Source organism: Anopheles maculipalpis, chromosome 3RL (genome assembly GCF_943734695.1).
Source record: "Anopheles maculipalpis chromosome 3RL, idAnoMacuDA_375_x, whole genome shotgun sequence".
In the NCBI taxonomy this organism is placed as follows: domain Eukaryota; kingdom Metazoa; phylum Arthropoda; class Insecta; order Diptera; family Culicidae; genus Anopheles; species Anopheles maculipalpis.
The window spans coordinates 54,138,327-54,158,751 of record NC_064872.1 but is presented as its reverse complement, the minus strand read 5'-3'; the positions used below and the strand labels follow the sequence as shown (position 1 = coordinate 54,158,751).

Genomic DNA, 20,425 nt, shown 5'->3' with positions numbered 1-20,425 from the left:
TCTTCCACTATTGCTCTATCAGATGTTCGTCCGATAATGTCAATGTCATCCATGAAGCCAAAGAATTGGAGGGATCGAGTGAAAATCGTGCCCCGAATATCGAAGCCCGCGCATCGTATGACACCCTCCCGTGCGATGATGAACAATAAAACAGGAGAGTCCGTCCCCTTGTCTCAAACCCCGGTTGAGATTCGAACGAATCGCATTTCAGCTGTTTGATGACTCTGATGACTTCGTCCAGGGATGGCGGGTGCACCTCGTCATCTTCCTGCTGGCTGTTGTAATACTGCTCTCCTCCGCTTCCTGCGCCTCGTTCGGTATCTCCTGCATCCGCTCCAAGGTGTCTGTCGAAGTAGCCCTTCCACCTGTTGATCACCTCTCGCTCATCCGACAGGATATCTCCTCCCTCGCTGCGGCACAGGAGATGCGGGCACATAGCGATCATGGGAGTGAAACCGCCTCGTGCCGCATTCAACATCTTATGTAACTTGCGTGTTTCCCCTGACTGGAATAGCTGCTGCATCAGTTGCTCGAAGATGCACTCCTTCTTCGGTTTTATTACCAACAAATAAACAAATTTATGTTACAGAACATATACTTTTTTTGTTTGGGGGAATGCGGAATTACTCCGACATCGGCAGCGATTTCGATTTCGATTAAATGCAATGCAATGCAATTACCTGAAATTGATTCCGCAGTGCACTCCGGATTACTCTGGAGTTACCCCGAATCAATTCCGGAATTTATTTTTCCGGCAAAACTCCGGTTTTTACACGTCGGAGTCGGAAAGATTTCATTAATCCACTCCAGTATTTTTTTTTTCGTTTATTTATAGAGGCTTTGAGCCTTAGAGACTACATTCGCCTCCGGCTCCAGTGTTCCCATCACTACTACGTTGTTGGATAGTCAACCCTCAACTGCACGGGAAGGGTCAGGATGGGATAACTGGGATTGGGATTGACTTCCACTTTGTGGAGTTTTCACCGTTCCTCTTTTCTCTGTTGACACCTTATACACTTTTCTACAAGCTCAGATCACATTAAATACTCTCTTCCGAAAAAAAAACAATTCGCTTGACCTACGCCTCCACACCCTGATATTGTTGCCTCGGTCTTGGAGGCTTCCTCTGCCGGCGAAAAAACATCTCGCTCATCATTTGATTATTACACAATCATTCACACACCCTCCCCCACCGTCTTTGCTGAGTTAAGTCTGTCTCCGACGGTGCTATCTGTATCTACGACATCTCTCGCTCCCTGCCAAGTCTCGTTTCCTCGGAATAGTTCTACTGCTGCTACCTCTACTGACAGCCTCACGTTGACTCTGTCAAACTCCCCCAAACGAATGAGCCGGTTCCTATTGGAACGGATCCGGCTCTCGCGGATATACTCTTCCTAACGTGCTGTTGCATACACCTCGTAGCCCTTCCCTCATGAGGACCGTCATGATGCACCTCCTGTTTACTGCGCTATTGCTCGAAGTTCTCCAGGAGCTTCACGAGGTAAAATATTAACAGCTTATACATATCTATACGAAATGCATATTTGTTAGTAAGATAAATTAAAACAAACTTGAACACATAATCCAAAACCACAATTAATTGCCTGGGAAAACCTGTTAATAGCAGGTTATTATTTTTCATTTAATTCGACTTGTTTTTTCATTAAATATTGGATAAAAGTTTGTCAAACCTGCAAGTTTGAGTGCAGTTGATTAGCACCCGTGAAACCATAGCTCTGCATGTCATCAACTCCATTTTAAAAAAATTAAGATTTATTCACATACATATAATGCGTGAACCATTGTTGCTTTATTGTAAAGTACAACGAACTAGGAATAGCATAAAACGTTATCTAAATATGTAGTCCTAAATTCTTTTTAGAAAAACTGAAGAAAAATTTATTAAGGAAAAAAAATTAACAACACAAAAAGACATGCACAGTACTCACAAACGACTAAACATGATCACAAACCAATCCAATATATGTAATTTAAAACTGCTAGTCGCAAGCAAGATGTTTGCTTTCGCTAGTTTTCTTCAGTCGACTTTATTTTAACCATTATTGTACATAATTAATCCCAACTTCCTCTCAGTTGACTCACAATCGCCTGTTTAATGTTTAAGTGTAGTAAAATTGTATCATAATCAAAATAATGATTACTCATTCGTAGGAGCACATATAATAAATTTTCGCACACACATTTAAAAAAGCATAGTAATTATAAAAACACAAAATTAAGCTAATACAAAACACAGAACTTCACATAATTAGTTTACCCTCGGCTAACATCTCAATATCCACGCTCTTCAGTTTTGAGTGAGTAGAAATGTTTTGAAATTTGGAGGACGAATACTTCAGCCACGGGGACTTCAGTTTCTTTTCCATCATTTTGGGAACGGACTTGATCACGTTTGCTAACCGTTGTACAATCGGTGACAAACCCCTAACATTGTAATGGGTATAGTGTTCCAGCGTTTTGGTCCATATGAGCCCACTGGAATTATTTCCATCTTCGGAGGATAATGGAAATAGATACAACGAAATGTACAATGCCGCGGCCGCTATCTGTAAAGTTACATTCCATTTACCACATATGTATTTTATATTTTGAATGCATAAATATTCTGTTTAACTAGTAAAGTACTCACCTCGGATGGTTTGTAATGGGCAGTTGTGTAATCCACGCTGGCAAGCTCTATCAGATACTTGGCCAGCACGTGATTAACATCCGACGCCTTGGCAGCCTTCGAAAACCGACGCAGGAAATGTGTTGGAAGAGGCTTGCCCAGGTTGAAGTCCAACGCACGCACCATCTCCTTCTCCATTTCCAGAATCTGATGTTTCTGGTACGTATCGTCGGTGATGAACACAAAGTCATGAATCTCTGGAGGAAACAGTTCCTCATATTTGGATGCAATAAACATCGCCGTCACGCCCACCAGCTGTAACTTCTTCTTCGGAACTGTCTTCACCTTCTGCAAACGCGCCAGCGGAAATCAATCCAAATTAGTTCAATTGTCGCTTTTTGTCGATGCACCACGTACGTACCTGTAGATAACGATCGATCAGCGACACTGTCATGTGATAAGTGTCGATGTCCAGCTTAAACTGATGATGCACTTCGTTGATCCAATCGATCAGAATCGTTCGCATCTTGTGTGAGATCTGTATGTGAGATCGAAAGGCGAAAGAACAGCAGTTAGTAAGATATGACTAGCTTGTCAATGTCCACACCCAACTTACCTCCTTATGGCCCTCTAGGAAGTTTTCGCGTAAGGCATATCCGGGCCTGCTTTCCAGTTGGTTCAAATAGTTGTATATATCGTTCACGTACTCCGATACCAACATCGGATTCCACCCATCGTTCACGTCAATGTTCTCGATGCTTTCCAATAGCTTCTGCGAATGGGTATCCAGCCGTTCGGGTTTCTGTGCAGGTAATAATGTAATTTGTTATCCTCTGGTCTTCCATTATGTGCTCACGCCCACACTTGCTTGAAAGATCGCCTCCGATACGTACCTTGGTGGTCGTCGAGATGGTTTCATTTTCGTCCGATGATGATGCGCTACTGCTGGGAGCGCTTTTTTGCTGAACTTTACGATTTTGCTTCGCCAATGCCCGCATCGACAGCTGGCTGTCCTCACGCTTGAGCGTAACGTGCTTTACCTCGTTGCCTTTGTTCAATTGCACATGCACCTTTACAGGTTCCACGTTGGCAGAGGCTTTCGGGTCTGCCGTAGATTTTATAGTTTCTGATCTCGTGATGGGTTTTTTGGGAACGACTGCCGCAGGGGCAACTCCATCCACAGCCTTCCGCCAACGGGTGTCTACGCGAGGCTTGATATTCTTCAGCGTCGGGTTGGTATTCTTCAGCACAGCTCCCTTTTCTGCCCCTTTTCCCACCAAATCTTGGGATGCATTGCGTAGCACTTTGTTGCCAAGCTCGCCCAAAACCGGACGCCTTGTTGCAGTCACCAGTTTCTTCACACCTCCTTCGTGCAGGTTTCCCGCTACGTGATTCTACACAATACAAAAAAAACACGCATAATCAACGGGTGTAAAAAAAACACGCATAATCAACGGGTGTAAAAGAATCGCTTTCCAAGATCATCGTTGCATCAGAAACATACTGCACGGATGGTGCAAAATGGTTCCGACGGCCATCGACATTTCCAACCCAACACTACCATTGCAAAGCCAACCCATTTCACCCGACACCAATGGCGTCATCAACGAAGAGCAGCTACTGCACCAAATGCGATCACATTTTCTTCTTACCTCGTCAATTCTGATAATACGGGACATTTTCGACAGTTCCGGAACAAAGTGGTAAAAGCTATCACAAACAATACCACACAGAAAGGCGCTCAAATATATACAGTTGTTTCTCACGCCAACAGTACGCCGAACTTACAACCGGCCGATAGCACCACAAAACCGTTTGAATCCGTACGAACTCTCGGAGACGTTAAGCGCTTATGAACGAAAGGCCTCTTAGAGCACACAAACACACTCGAATTGCTGTCGACACAAGAATGCGTTTTCTATGCGTTCTTCGATGACAGCTGGCAGGGGTGCTAGACTCGACAACCCTCGTAACCAAAAACACCCAATTTTGATCAATTTTGAAATTGATCATCATTCTTCACCATCCGAAAATGGAGGTCACAATCCAAGGGAAATTTCAAACAATTGAAAACGACGTTGAACGGTAAAAAATATAACGATTATACTTTTTCTTCAAAGCCCCGTGTATGCGCTATTGTATGCGCTTGGTTTTCAAATAACGATTTCAAAGCGAGTAAATTTTGCTAACACTCACCTGTTGGTCTAGAGACACTGAACATTGAACAAATGCTCAGTTAGCAAAACTTCTCTCGTCTATTCTTCTTCTTCTTGGCTTACCTCTGACCTCTGAGGTCATGTCGGCCATCGAAATGGCTTACTAGACTGCCGATACCACGTAGTTGGTTACTCAAATAGCCTCTTTACGACCACAAAGTCTGGTATTAGTCGTGGAATTATAATTTGTTCTAGGACCTCGACTTTTTGGTTTTAAAGGAAAATCGGTTCTGAACCGTGCTATTTTATATCATGCCTAACTTATAAGTTAGGACAGGGGTCGAGATTTTTCAATAGTTTCTAAAATGGCTTGAAAAATTTCAAAAATTTTGCCACTTTATGAAACTTTTTGTTATCCTCGAAAGTTTTCTAAAACTTCGTTCAGTTGCTGTTTCTAGTCAACGAATTTTTTTAAAATGTTCAGCTTTGTCATTTGACATCAATAGTCGTTTGTTTTGGTGTAGCTTGATTCATATAGGAGTTGTGTTACTGGTTGTGGTGATTAGGATTAGGCATATTATCAAACGAAATGTCTCTCGAAAATAACGCGCAATACTTAAAAAGAGTGGTGTTTTGTACCGACGAAAACGACCATTGGAAGAACTGAGAAAAGAAGAAGAGAGTAATACATCGGCTGTGCCATTCTATGACCGTACTAATGATGGTTAGTTTTGGTTTCTTTTATTTACTTTATTGTTTTACACTCAATTGTAATTCGTACTTCGTTTAAGGTATGGTGGAATCAAACTCTGACACAGCAGTGGAGTTTAATGGCGATGAATCATTTATCGACGAGAAAGAAATTAACCCTCCTCTTAGTGACTTAATGAAGAATTTGAGGGAAACGAATACAAACTTTATACTCACTTTTTTACTTCCTTCAGATAAGATTTACACACTTTAACACATCTTTTTTTTTCATTTTCATTTACACACGCTAAATTTTCATTTACACACGCTAAATGATCTTTTTTGATATTTCCTTCGTTCAGTTGATGACATGCAATAACCAGCAACTGAAAGAACCACAAGCAAATTGTACTGACGACACGAATTTCGAGGAAACCACCGTGATGGCCGTTTGCTTTATTTTTGTTTTCTACATGGATAATGCAATGGTGAAGAGGCGCGTGTGGAAAAGAGATAATACGATATCCGTTCAGTTTTTGTTTCGTCACTACGAACTCGACGAAAAAATAATAAACAACGAATACATATGAACGAAAGATTTAAATTGTTGAATTGTTTAATTTAACTTCATGAAACGGATAAAATTATATTGAAACTTTTCACAGCCTAAACCGAAACATTTCATTTTTATGGTACATTTGCTATAATTATGACACATTTGATTTCATACACGAAGTCTTATTATTACGGCTGTAGGTGTGCATATAATTCACAATTTACGACTTCTTATATAGGTCTTAGTAGGGTGGGATATCGCGTTTTGGCTACATGGGTTAGTCAGACCTCACTACGGGGGGACAGTCCGGATGGGATGTGAATCCCGGTCCTGCCGTTTGAAGACTGGCGCAATTGGTGTTATCCTTTTGAGGTTGTCCCAAAGAGACATAAAATTAAAATAATGGAAATTGCAATTTCTTATAACAATCGGTACTTGATGATGTAGCGTAGTTCAGCAAATAATCATATTTAAACCGTGAAAGTAAGAGGGATCGATAACAACTGCGCGTCAACCAAAATGATGATGATGATGTTCAGTGAATATTTAAAACATGAACAAACTGTTTTATTTTTCGCTACGGCAGACATATTCTAGGGTTCTAGAATATGTCTGCTTTTTTTGAATAAATTGATTAAACAGTTCACATTTCTTAGCTGCAGTAAGTGAGAAATTTGACATAAGCAGTGCTGCCAGTTCCATTTGAAAACAGTTATAAATTTTCGCAATTTTCATTTCTCAGCTGCGATCTCGGGCTGTCTGGAAGAAATAATTGAAATCGTTCTTGTTGTTCCTCATTCGGACAATGATCAATTATATCAAAATAGGGTGTTTTTGGTTACATGGGTTATCGAGTTTAGCACCCCTGCCAGCTGTCATCGAAGAACGCATAGAAAACGCATTCTTGTGTCGACAGCAATTCGAGTGTGTGTGTGCGCTGTAAGAGGCCTTTCGTTCATAAGCGCTTAACGTCTCCCTCCGAGAGTTCGTACGGATTCAAACGGTTTTGTGGTGCTATCGGCCGGTTGTAAGTTCGGCGTACTGTTGGCGTGAGAAACAACCGTATATATTTGAGCGCCTTTTTGTGTGGTATTGTTTGTGATAGCTTTTACCACTTTGTTCCGGAACTGTCGAAAATGTCCCGTATTATCAGAATTGACGAGGTAAGAAGAAAATGTGATCGCATTTGGTGCAGTAGCTGCTCTTCGTTGATGACGCCATTGGTGTCGGGTGAAATGGGTTGGCTTTGCAATGGTAGTGTTGGGTTGGAAATGTCGATGGCCGTCGGAACCATTTTGCACCATCCGTGCAGTATGTTTCTGATGCAACGATGATCTTGGAAAGCGATTCTTTTACACCCGTTGATTATGCGTGTTTTTTTTACACCCGTTGATTATGCGTGTTTTTTTTGTATTGTGTAGAATCACGTAGCGGGAAACCTGCACGAAGGAGGTGTGAAGAAACTGGTGACTGCAACAAGGCGTCCGGTTTTGGGCGAGCTTGGCAACAAAGTGCTACGCAATGCATCCCAAGATTTGGTGGGAAAAGGGGCAGAAAAGGGAGCTGTGCTGAAGAATACCAACCCGACGCTGAAGAATATCAAGCCTCGCGTAGACACCCGTTGGCGGAAGGCTGTGGATGGAGTTGCCCCTGCGGCAGTCGTTCCCAAAAAACCCATCACGAGATCAGAAACTATAAAATCTACGGCAGACCCGAAAGCCTCTGCCAACGTGGAACCTGTAAAGGTGCATGTGCAATTGAACAAAGGCAACGAGGTAAAGCACGTTACGCTCAAGCGTCGTGAGGACAGCCAGCTGTCGATGCGGGCATTGGCGAAGCAAAATCGTAAAGTTCAGCAAAAAAGCGCTCCCAGCAGTAGCGCATCATCATCGGACGAAAATGAAACCATCTCGACGACCACCAAGGTACGTATCGGAGGCGATCTTTCAACCAAGTGTGGGCGTGAGCACACAATGGAAGACCAGAGGATAACAAATTACATTATTACCTGCACAGAAACCCGAACGGCTGGATACCCATTCGCAGAAGCTATTGGAAAGCATCGAGAACATTGACGTGAACGATGGGTGGAATCCGATGTTGGTATCGGAGTACGTGAACGATATATACAACTATTTGAACCAACTGGAAAGCAGGCCCGGATATGCCTTACGCGAAAACTTCCTAGAGGGCCATAAGGAGGTAAGTTGGGTGTGGACATTGACAAGCTAGTCATATCTTACTAACTGCTGTTCTTTCGCCTTTCGATCTCACATACAGATCTCACACAAGATGCGAACGATTCTGATCGATTGGATCAACGAAGTGCATCATCAGTTTAAGCTGGACATCGACACTTATCACATGACAGTGTCGCTGATCGATCGTTATCTACAGGTACGTACGTGGTGCATCGACAAAAAGCGACAATTGAACTAATTTGGATTGATTTCCGCTGGCGCGTTTGCAGAAGGTGAAGACAGTTCCGAAGAAGAAGTTACAGCTGGTGGGCGTGACGGCGATGTTTATTGCATCCAAATATGAGGAACTGTTTCCTCCAGAGATTCATGACTTTGTGTTCATCACCGACGATACGTACCAGAAACATCAGATTCTGGAAATGGAGAAGGAGATGGTGCGTGCGTTGGACTTCAACCTGGGCAAGCCTCTTCCAACACATTTCCTGCGTCGGTTTTCGAAGGCTGCCAAGGCGTCGGATGTTAATCACGTGCTGGCCAAGTATCTGATAGAGCTTGCCAGCGTGGATTACACCACTGCCCATTACAAACCATCCGAGGTGAGTACTTTACTAGTTAAACAGAATATTTATGCATTCAAAATATAAAATACATATGTGGTAAATGGAATGTAACATTACAGATAGCGGCCGCGGCATTGTACATTTCGTTGTATCTATTTCCATTATCCTCCGAAGATGGAAATAATTCCAGTGGGCTCATATGGACCAAAACGCTGGAACACTATACCCATTACAATGTTAGGGGCTTGTCACCGATTGTACAACGGTTAGCAAACGTGATCAAGTCCGTTCCCAAAATGATGGAAAAGAAACTGAAGTCCCCGTGGCTGAAGTATTCGTCCTCCAAATTTCAGTGCATTTCGACGCATCCTAAACTGAAAGGAGAAGAGATCAAAGCATTGATTGTAAATTAGCTACCCTTTTGGTAGTTTCAATTTCGAGGAATATTGACTAACAGTGCTTATCACTTTTTGGAGGAATAGTTTTTTATTTTTATTTTTAAATGGGAATGACGGACATTTCTGCTGGCCGCGATACATATGATAATACAATTGTATATGAACTTGCATGTTTAATCTATAAGTTTTTATTTATTTACATTTGATTATTACGGTCCAGTGCCGTATTGTCTTTAATCTATAAGTGATGTTTTAATTTTAAATTTATTTAGTTTGTACGTCTAGGGGGTTTGGGTTTAATCTTGTCTACGTTTAATCTTATCCATGATTGTTACGTATCGACGTAAAAGAAAAGCAGATATTTTAGGTTACAATATTTTTATTAAACTGTACCAAAATTAAGTCTACTCTTCTATCGCGGAAACCATCGAATAATGCCGCTTTCACTCGCCCTACTCCTATTTATAATATCCTTCGAAGGATATTCCGCCATCTCCAAACTTGGCTCGTTGACCTTACGCAATTAGATGCTTCAATCCGCTGCTTTAAACACCGCTGTGTTTATGTTTATTCCCAACAGCCTGTTTCTTTTATCCGTGCGCGAACAGTGTTGCCAAGTTGTCAGTATCTGTTTTTAACAATGATTCAATTAAGGATTTAGATGATGAACGAAGCTAGTGCACTTATGCTATCATTTTAAAATATCTGGATCTTACGATCAATGAAGGGCAAGAAATCGACATCGACATCTAAAGAAACAAGTTTTAGCAGTCTTATCAAGTCAAATTATCAATACTGATAAACGTAATTCGATTCATAGTACTCTATAGTTTTAGCCGCGAAAACTTATCTAGTCTGGTGGTTTGTAGTTGTTTGATATCGGCTATACCGGGACCGTTTGTTTGCCGTAAACCATTCCAAACCCGCACAAAACCAAATTATAAACCTAATCAAACACACAACTTCAAATCGGTGAACCCTTTCCCCATCCTTTTTTCCGCGCTACCGCGCTGTCACTGGTTTTCTTCTTCCTATTTTTCTCTCGTGACATTTCGCCTGATTTCAAACTTTAACTTTTTATCAGCCTTTATTCGCAGGATAACACTAGGATAACAGTTTTTTTTTGTTTTGGTTTTTTTTTTGATCGGATGACCCCTTGCAGGCCAATTTCCTTGTACATCTGTTTATACTATCTTTATTGTGATTGGTTCATTCCGTTTGACCTCTTTTGGCATTTTATCGTTATTCTTTATTTTGTCGTTACTATATAATACATGGTATGTCGTTTATTGTAAGAATGTGACTATCTGCTATAATTGTTTTGTACCGTGATCGTGTACTTTGTAAATGTAGCTAAATCTCATGCAGAGGTTGACGTTTGGGCACGAAATTTATAAATTACTACAACTTAAATAAAAAGACTCAAATGTCTCAGTCCCTACGTTGTGTATATTTCCTTTAAGCAATTACAAAAAATGTTTCGATATTTGGAGCGACCCGATAACGACGCGTGCTCATATCCAACTAATTTTTTACTCTCTCTTCCTCCTCTTCCTTCCTCTCCAATCTGACATCTTCTACTCGCCAGGTTGGATCATACCATTTGACATTTCGGCCCCCGTGAACAACTCGGTTTTCAAGTTTCTCTAGCGCATTCTAATGTACATAATTTGCTTATAGCCCGCTTTACAAGCCCAGTCGCAGTACGCACTGTGTCAACTCGAATGATTCCGTCTTCTCCTGGATGTAACTCATGAACTCGAGCTAACGGCCAACGTGTCGCAGGTAGTTGCTCGTCCTTCAAGATCACCATGTCTCCCACCTCCAAACGATGTATTTTCCCTGCAGAATGATGGTGGCTGTTCAAAGTCTTCAAATACTCGTTACACCATCTCTTCCAAAAGACTTGCGAGTGACGCTGAAGCAACTGGTAGCGACCCAATCGGTTGAGCGGCACGGACATTACATGTGGCTCAGGGAGAGGAGCGAAAGCTTCTTGAAAGAGAAAATGAGATGGAGTTAATGCGGAGAAGTCGCTAGGATCTTCCGATAGCGCGGTTAACGGACGCGAGTTCAAACAGGATTCAATTTTTGCAAGAACGGTGGTCATTTCTTGGAATGACCACCGTTCTTCATCTTTTTTCATTCTTCTTTTTTTTTTCATTTCTTGGTGGAAAGCATGGCAGAACCAAGCTGACGAACCAATTGCTTCTTGGCCTCCTTGACTGAGGCCTCCCATAACCCTCCGAAATTAGGTGAACGTGGGGGTATGAAATGCCACTGAATATTCTGATCTGCTAAATGCCGGCTAATCTTGCCTTCGTCCTTCTGTAGCATTTCGTAAATACGATACAATGAGTTATTGGCGCCGACGAAATTAGTACCGTTGTCAGAATAAAGATGAGCTGGCTTATTTCTTCGGGAGACAAATCGATCGAGTGCCATCAGAAAAGCCATCGTGCTGAGATCAGACACCAACTCGAGGTGCACTGCCTTGGTAGCCATGCAGACAAATACGCAGATGTAGCAGTTTCGTGGAGCTGCCTTGCGATGAACAGGTCTCAAAAACAATGGTCCACAATAATCCAAACCAGTTGATGCGAAGGCTCTACTTGCAGATACACGTACTGGTGGTAGCTGTCCCTCAGGTTGCTGCATCGGTTTTGGGCTCGCTCTGTTGCATCGAAAGCAATTTCGGATAACTCTGCGGACCGCTCGCCTCCCTTGTAAAGGCCAAAATTCGTCGCGAGCTGATGAAAGTGTCACAGATGATCCCCCGTGAATCAGCTTGAGATGGTTGTATTTCAGCATGAGTTGTGTAAAAGGATGGAATCCCGGCAGTACAATTGGATGCTTGACATCGTATGGAACACTCGAACGATTCAATCTGCCACCAACACGTATCAAGCCTTCTTGGTCTAGGAATGGTGCTAGCAAACGAAGAGATGATGCTTTAGGCATAGGTTGATTCTTCCGTAAACATTTCAGCTCCTCCTTGAATGCTTCAGCTTGAACCAACTTCGCTAGGGTGTGTTTTGCGCATTTCATTTCATTAACGGATACATTCATTTCTGTGTTTCGATGGTCTGGCGTAACCTTAGCGTTGTTGTAGAATCGCAACATGTAGCTCATTACGCGAATTAACGATGTAAAAGACGATGCAGTTTGGAAGATGCTATCAGGAATCGATGCTTGTGATGACAAGACTGCTGCGTGGCGAGTCTTTAATTCTGCATCCGTACCCTTGACGGGAAGATGCGTTTCTGGCCATGTTGATTCAGGATTAGACAACCATTCAGGACCTTGAATCCATAGTTTACTCAGAGCTAATTGATTTGCTGGCATACCACGAGATATCAGATCCGCAGGATTTTGTTTTCCTGCTACATGCCTCCATACGTACCCGTGAGTTAGATCTTGTATTTCTGCGACGCGATTCGAAACAAAGGTATTCCATGTACTTGCGGGAGCTCTTATCCATTGAAGAACAATAGTTGAATCAGACCAAAAATACACGTTGTTGATTTGCATATCCAAAGCAGCCGACACTCTCTTTTGAAGACGTGCAGAAAGCAGCGCTGCACATAGTTCCAGTTTCGGAATAGTTATAGATTTAGATCGACACTCTAGATTTAGATGCAAGTAGGCTGATTTGAATGTTTCCACTAGAATTCTCGGATCGTGCGTAGACGCAAGCGCCATATGCAACCTCAGAAGCATCTGCAAAGTAATGCAATTCTACTCGAACTAAGTCGCAATGGAAAGCCTAACGAGGTATGCTGAAATCGGCGAGGCTAGGCAATCGGTCAAAAACTCTGTCCATTTCAATAATATATGGTCAGGGATTTCTTCATCCCAACCTACAGAGGATGTCCACAAATCTTGCATTATGAGCTTGGCTTGAACAATAACTGGTGATACTAGTCCCAATGGGTCATAGATCTGTGCGATCCCCGATAGAATGGATCGCTTCACCCATTTTTCCTTGCTCGTTAGAGACACATTGAAGCGGAAAACATCCGGCTCCAGCTCCCAGGCAATGCCTAATGTATTGATGCTTTCCTTATCATCGAATCTATGAGAAGATTTTGTAGCAAGCACGTCTGGGGAAAGGCTCGATAAAACGGCGAGTTCATTGGAAGCCCATTTTCGAAATTTAAATCCTGCCTTGTTCATTAGCTCATTTAGTTCCTCGCGCATTAAAATGGCTTGCTCGATGCTGTCTGTTCCAGCTATTAAGTCATCCACATACAGATGCTTACGAATTGCATTACTTGCCAATGAGAAGTTGTCACCTTCGTCTTCACTGAACTGCAGCAGAGTTCGCGTAGCAAGATATGAAGAAGGAGTTAATCCATAGGTGACTGTAGCTAATTCATACTCCTGTATAGGTTGCGCTTCATTAAATCGCCATAAAATACGCTGAAGCGATCGATCTTCGGAATGTATGAGAACCTGCCGGTACATCTTTTCGATATCAGCAACTACAGCCACTTTGAATTTACGGAAACGTAAGATGAGTGATAACAAGTCGTCCTGCACAACAGGTCCTACCAACAGCGCATCATTTAGCGAAGATCCGGTGCTAGTTTTAGCTACTCCGTCAAATACAACGCGCACCTTTGTTGTTGTGCTAGCCTCTTTTACTACAGCGTGATGAGGCAGCTAATAAGAAACATTCTGTTCGTTGACGGCATCGGAAGCTACTAAACACATGTGATTTAATGATATGTACTCCTGCATGAACGCATGGTATTGTTCCTGCAGGGATTCGTTCCTTGATAATCTCTTTTCTAACAACAGAAGTCGTCTGTTTGCTGAAGGCTTTGAATTACCAATTATCTTTTCAATGTCAGGGTGCTTTGGCAGTCGCACTATGTATCGTCCAGTTTCGTCACGTGAAGTAGTCTCTTTGTAATGACATTCTACGACATCATCATCAGGCGAAAATTTGGGACAGGTTACTTCTTCGATTTCCCAAAATTTCTTAAGTTGGTCATCTACTGTTGAGGACACTGTCGCTACATTGCAACGAATAGATAACTCTTCGTATGACTCATGATGTTTAGGAAGCTCGCCAGTAATTAACCATCCAAATACTGTTTCTACTAGCAAAGGACCAGTGCTCAACCGAATGCGTCCTTCTTTCAAGAATGCATAAAAATGCGACGCACCCAATATCATGCCGACTCTGTTGGAGCAGTTAAAGCCTGGGTGTAATCGCCGTGTAATTGATAGGTGTATGTTGGTCGTGTCATCACCGTAAAATCATCGACCTTCCACTTCGACTCTCGATTATTGAATGTTTGACTTTATTCAGAAAGGTTTAATGCTAACTTAAGTCTACACAATTCTACAAAGTAAGAATGTAAAATATAAGAAGGAGACGCCTGGACTGCGTTTGGGTATTGGTGATTGATATGTACTTGAACTGTAAATAAAGGAATGCAACATATGCATAAAGCGGTTGCGCTCCCACGGCAGAGTATGGTACAGGCATGGAGGTCTGTAATATGACCTTCCTGCTAGCATAGGATTGTCGGACGATGCACGCAGTATGGTGCCATCGATTTATGACTGAATGTTACTTAAAATGTATGGTAAGCAGATGTGGTTCAAATGGTTCGTGAGAAACGAACCTCTTTAGAATAATGCTGTTTCTAGGATAATTCAAATGTGGGGATGGTGATGCGTTTGCATTATGACAGCAGGACTGTCATCGGTGAGTGACTGCAAGAATCAAACAGATCGGCCGGTCGGGTCACAACATCTCCCCCTCTTTAGTATAGCCGATATCTGTCGAGCCTACGCGGAGGTCTTATAAGCCTAGAAGATCGGCGTGGCGGTTGTATCGGCTGTCTGTTGCTGGTCTCGGATGGAGATGGCAGAGGCTGAACAATCTGCTGCGGTGGGGACTCATCCGAAGGTAGATGCGGTGTTATGCTGGACGGATCAGTGCTCCGTACCACTGGTGCCTTTGGTGATGGTGCCACTTCGGTGAGGATGTCTAGCGGCAGCTGGAGATTGGTTGAGTCGCCAGTAAGATGTCCTCTGCAACTCGTTGAACGTATGCGCAGTTGATTTGCATGTCGGTGATGATGTCGTACACAACCCTTCCGATCCGTTTGGAGACCACTCCAGCGATCCTCTTCCAGGCATTTCGCGAATAGATTTTCGCGTACACAGCATCTCCAGGTTGAAACTGTCTTTTTGTTGGCTGTTGATTATCTTCACGTTGGTCGGTTTCGATGTGTGGTGTTGGGCGTATCAGATCTAACGCGATTCGTATATTTCGACCAAATATAGCTTCAGCTGGCGTGCGTTGATCAAGAGCAGGGTGTGGAGTTGACCGATACGTTTGCAGGAAGATGTCGAGAGCCGCTTCCGTGGATGTATCTTCCGATTGGATCTTCTTCAGTGCAGGTTTCAAGGTATCCACGAACCCAAGACCCAATCAGTTGGGTAATTTAGATATGATATTGATCCGCCTCAGAGCTTAGTTTTATGTTCATATTATCCGAACTTAAAACTGTTATATATTATTATATTATACGAAACTTCGTAGATACACTTCAAACGCTTGCTTTCATCGCGGCCATTCTTGCGCGATACTCGCGCAGTCCAGTGACTTTGACAATCGATGGTCGATTCCTGCCATCTGTAAATTGTTTGATCACACTTTCTCAACACTCGCCAGATCCCACTTCTGACACCATGTTTTGGAGTTGCGCACCGACTGCCGTTGTGACACGGTTGCTACCCTAACTATCACATACCCATTGGCAATGCAATTCTGACAGCTGCTCTTTCTTCTGCTACTATTACATTGATATTTTTGTGATATTGATAGGACGTTCACAACACGTATAAATAAAACACACGCTAAACGTTATGGTGTAACAGATACTTAAACTTATATTGCGTGAACCGACGCGATCGCTTGCCTCGAGGATCATATGAGTAGCTTATCCCGTTTTCTGCCAGGAGCTACCGTTCATTGCCCCTGGCGATCGCGCGTTGCCCGATCCTACCGAACCGCTCTCACGTACACATCGACACGCCGTCAGGACTGTCAGCGGTGAGTGACTGCAATAATCAAACAGATCGGCCGGTCGGGTCACAACATCTCCCCCTCTTTAGTATAGCCGATATCTGTCGAGCCTACGCGGAGGTCTTATAAGCCTAGAAGATCGGTGTGGCGGTTGTATCGGATGTCTGTTGCTGGTCTCGGATGGAGATGGCAGAGGCTGAACAATCTGCTGCGGTGGGGACCCATCCGAAGGTAGATGCGGTGTTATGCTGGACGGATCAGTGCTCCGTACCACTGGTGCCTTTGGTGATGGTGCCACTTCGGTGAGGATGTCTAGCGGCAGCTGGAGATTGGTTGAGTCGCCAGTAAGATGTCCTCTGCAACTCGTTGAACGTATGCGCGGTTGATTTGCATGTCGGTGATGATGTCGTACACAACCCTTCCGATCCGTTTGGAGACCACTCCAGCGATCCACTTCCAGGCATTTTGCGAATAGATTTTCGCGTAGACAGCATCTCCAGGTTGAAACTGTCTTTTTGTTGGCTGTTGATTATCTTCACGTTGGTCGGTTTCGATGTGTGGTGTTGGGCGTATCAGATCTAACGCGATTCGTATATTTCGACCAAATATAGCTTCAGCTGGCGTGCGTTGATCAAGAGCAGGGTGTGTAGTTGACCGATACGTTTGCAGGAAGATGTCGAGAGCCGCTTCCGTGGATGTATCTTCCGATTGGATCTTCTTCAGTGCAGGTTTCAAAGTATCCACGAACCCAAGACCCAATCAGTTGGATAATTTAGATATGATATTGATCCGCCTCAGAGCTTAGTTTTATGTTCATATTATCCGAACTTAAAACTGTTATATATTATTATATTATACGAAACTTCGTAGATACACTTCAAACGCTTGCTTTCATCGCGGCCATTCTTGCGCGATATTCGCGCAGTCCAGTGACTTTGACAATCGATGGTCGATTCCTGCCATCTGTAAATTGTTTGATCACACTTTCTCAACACTCGCCAGATCCGACTTCTGACACCATGTTTTGGAGTTGCGCACCGACTGCCGTTGTGACACGGTTGCTACCCTAACTATCACATACCCATTGGCAATGCAATTCTGACAGCTGCTCTTTCTTCTGCTACTATTATATTGATATTTTTGTGATATTGATAGGTCGTTCACAACACGTATAAATAAAACACACGCTAAAAGTTATGGTGTAACAGATACTTAAACTTATATTGCGTGAACCGACGCGATTACTTGCCTCGAGGATCGTATGAGTAGCGTATCCCGTTTTCTGCCAGGAGCTACCGTTCATTGCCCCTGGCGATCGCGCTTTGCCCGATCCTACCGAAACGCTCTCACGTACACATCGAAACGCCGTCAGGACTGTCAGCGGTGAGTGACTGCAATAATCAAACAGATCGGCCGGTCGGGTCACAACATCTCCCCCTCTTTAGTATAGCCGATATCTGTCGAGCCTACGCGGAGGTCTTATAAGCCTAGAAGATCGGTGTGGCGGTTGTATCGGATGTCTGTTGCTGGTCTCGGATGGAGATGGCAGAGGCTGAACAATCTGCTGCGGTGGGGACCCATCCGAAGGTAGATGCGGTGTTATGCTGGACGGATCAGTGCTCCGTACCACTGGTGCCTTTGGTGATGGTGCCACTTCGGTGAGGATGTCTAGCGGCAGCTGGAGATTGGTTGAGTCGCCAGTAAGATGTCCTCTGCAACTCGTTGAACGTATGCGCAGTTGATTTGCATGTCGGTGATGATGTCGTACACAACCCTTCCGATCCGTTTGGAGACCACTCCAGCGATCCTCTTCCAGGCATTTCGCGAATAGATTTTCGCGTACACAGCATCTCCAGGTTGAAACTGTCTTTTTGTTGGCTGTTGATTATCTTCACGTTGGTCGGTTTCGATGTGTGGTGTTGGGCGTATCAGATCTAACGCGATTCGTATATTTCGACCAAATATAGCTTCAGCTGGCGTGCGTTGATCAAGAGCAGGGTGTGGAGTTGACCGATACGTTTGCAGGAAGATGTCGAGAGCCGCTTCGTGGATGTATCTTCCGATTGGATCTTCTTCAGTGCACGTTTCAAAGTATCCACGAACCCAAGACCCAATCAGTTGGGTAATTTAGATATGATATTGATCCGCCTCAGAGCTCAGTTTTATGTTCATATTATCCGAACTTAAAACTGTTATATATTATTATATTATACGAAACTTCGTAGATACACTTCAAACGCTTGCTTTCATCGCGGCCATTCTTGCGCGATATTCGCGCAGTCCAGTGACTTTGACAACCGATGGTCGATTCCTGCCATCTGTAAATTGTTTGATCACACTTTCTCAACACTCGCCAGATCACACTTCTGGCACCATGTTTTGGAGTTGCGCACCGACTGCCGTTGTGACACGGTTGCTACCCTAACTATCACATACCCATTGGCAATGCAATTCTGACAGCTGCTCTTTCTTCTGCTACTATTATATTGATATTTTTGTGATATTGATAGGACGTTCACAACACGTATAAATAAAACACACGCTAAAAGTTATGGTGTAACAGATACTTAAACTTATATTGCGTGAACCGACGCGATCACTTGCCTCGAGGATCGTATGACCAATGATCCCGTTTTCCGCCAGGAGCTACCGTTCATTGCCCCTGGCGATCGCACGTTGCCCGATCCTACCGAAACGCTCTCACGTACACATCGACACGCCGTCAGGACTGTCAGCGGTGAGTGATTGCAATAATCAAACAGATCGGCCGGTCGGGTCACAACATCTCCCCCTCTTTAGTATAGCCGATATCTGTCGAGCCTACGCGGAGGTCTTATAAGCCTAGAAGATCGGTGTGGCGGTTGTATCGGATGTCTGTTGCTGGTCTCGGATGGAGATGGCAGAGGCTGAACAATCTGCTGCGGTGGGGACCCATTCGAAGGTAGATGCGGTGTTATGCTGGACGGATCAGTGCTCCGTACCACTGGTGCCTTTGGTGATGGTGCCACTTCGGTGAGGATGTCTAGCGGCAGCTGGAGATTGGTTGAGTCGCCAGTAAGATGTCCTCTGCAACTCGTTGAACGTATGCGCAGTTGATTTGCATGTCGGTGATGATGTCGTACACAACCCTTCCGATCCGTTTGGAGACCACTCCAGCGATCCTCTTCCAGGCATTTCGCGAATAGATTTTCGCGTACACAGCATCTCCAGGTTGAAACTGTCTTTTTGTTGGCTGTTGATTATCTTCACGTTGGTCGGTTTCGATGTGTGGTGTTGGGCGTATCAGATCTAACGCGATTCGTATATTTCGACCAAATATAGCTTCAGCTGGCGTGCGTTGATCAAGAGCAGGGTGTGGAGTTGACCGATACGTTTGCAGGAAGATGTCGATAGCCGCTTCCGTGGATGTATCTTCCGATTGGATCTTCTTCAGTGCAGGTTTCAAAGTATCCACGAACCCAAGACCCAATCAGTTGGGTAATTTAGATATGATATTGATCCGCCTCAGAGCTTAGTTTTATGTTCATATTATCCGAACTTAAAACTGTTATATATTATTATATTATACGAAACTTCGTAGATACACTTCAAACGCTTGCTTTCATCGCGGCCATTCTTGCGCGATACTCGCGCAGTCCAGTGACTTTGACAATCGATGGTCGATTCCTGCCATCTGTAAATTGTTTGATCACACTTTCTCAACACTCGCCAGATCCCACTTCTGGCACCATGTTTTGGAGTTGCGCACCGACTGCCGTTGTGACACGGTTGCTACCCTAACTATCACATACCCATTGGCAATGCAATTCTGACAGCTGCTCTTTCTTCTGCTACTATTACATTGATATTTTTGTGATATTGATAGGACGTTCACAACACGTATAAATAAAACACACGCTAAAAGTTATGGTGTAAGAGATACTTAAACTTATATTGCGTGAACCGACGCGATCACTTGCCTCGAGGATCGTATGACCAATGATCCCGTTTTCCGCCAGGAGCTACCGTTCATTGCCCCTGGCGATCGCACGTTGCCCGATCCTACCGAAACGCTCTCACGTACACTTCAAACGCTTGCTTTCATCGCGGCCATTCTTGCGCGATATTCGCGCAGTCCAGTGACTTTGACAATCGATGGTCGATTCCTGCCATCTGTAAATTGTTTGATCACACTTTCTCAACAC

At 43.7% G+C, this 20,425-nt stretch overlaps 4 protein-coding genes across 6 annotated transcripts in view; 2 read left to right on the top strand and 2 right to left on the bottom strand.

Moving 5' to 3' along the window:
• Window positions 1-20,425, top strand: part of LOC126560785 (uncharacterized) — a 422,053-nt gene that overhangs the window by 180,118 nt on the left and 221,510 nt on the right. The gene's annotated exons all lie outside the window — the stretch shown is intronic.
• The window catches only part of LOC126563180 (selenoprotein F), an 805,869-nt gene that overhangs the window by 586,099 nt on the left and 199,345 nt on the right, over window positions 1-20,425 (bottom strand). The gene's annotated exons all lie outside the window — the stretch shown is intronic.
• Window positions 2,258-4,315, bottom strand: LOC126562138 (G2/mitotic-specific cyclin-B-like). The gene is made up of 6 exons (XM_050218566.1): window positions 4,282-4,315; window positions 3,523-4,023; window positions 3,246-3,431; window positions 3,051-3,167; window positions 2,651-2,977; window positions 2,258-2,567 (listed from the first exon to the last, which is right to left on the bottom strand). Exons 1-6 carry the CDS (start codon window positions 4,306-4,308, stop codon window positions 2,262-2,264), a joined length of 1,464 nt encoding a protein of 487 aa, XP_050074523.1. The 5' UTR covers window positions 4,309-4,315; the 3' UTR covers window positions 2,258-2,261.
• On the top strand, window positions 7,161-9,229 carry LOC126562151 (G2/mitotic-specific cyclin-B-like). Its single transcript, XM_050218579.1, has 6 exons — window positions 7,161-7,194; window positions 7,453-7,956; window positions 8,048-8,233; window positions 8,312-8,428; window positions 8,502-8,828; window positions 8,912-9,229. Exons 1-6 carry the CDS (start codon window positions 7,168-7,170, stop codon window positions 9,203-9,205), a joined length of 1,455 nt encoding a protein of 484 aa, XP_050074536.1. The 5' UTR covers window positions 7,161-7,167; the 3' UTR covers window positions 9,206-9,229.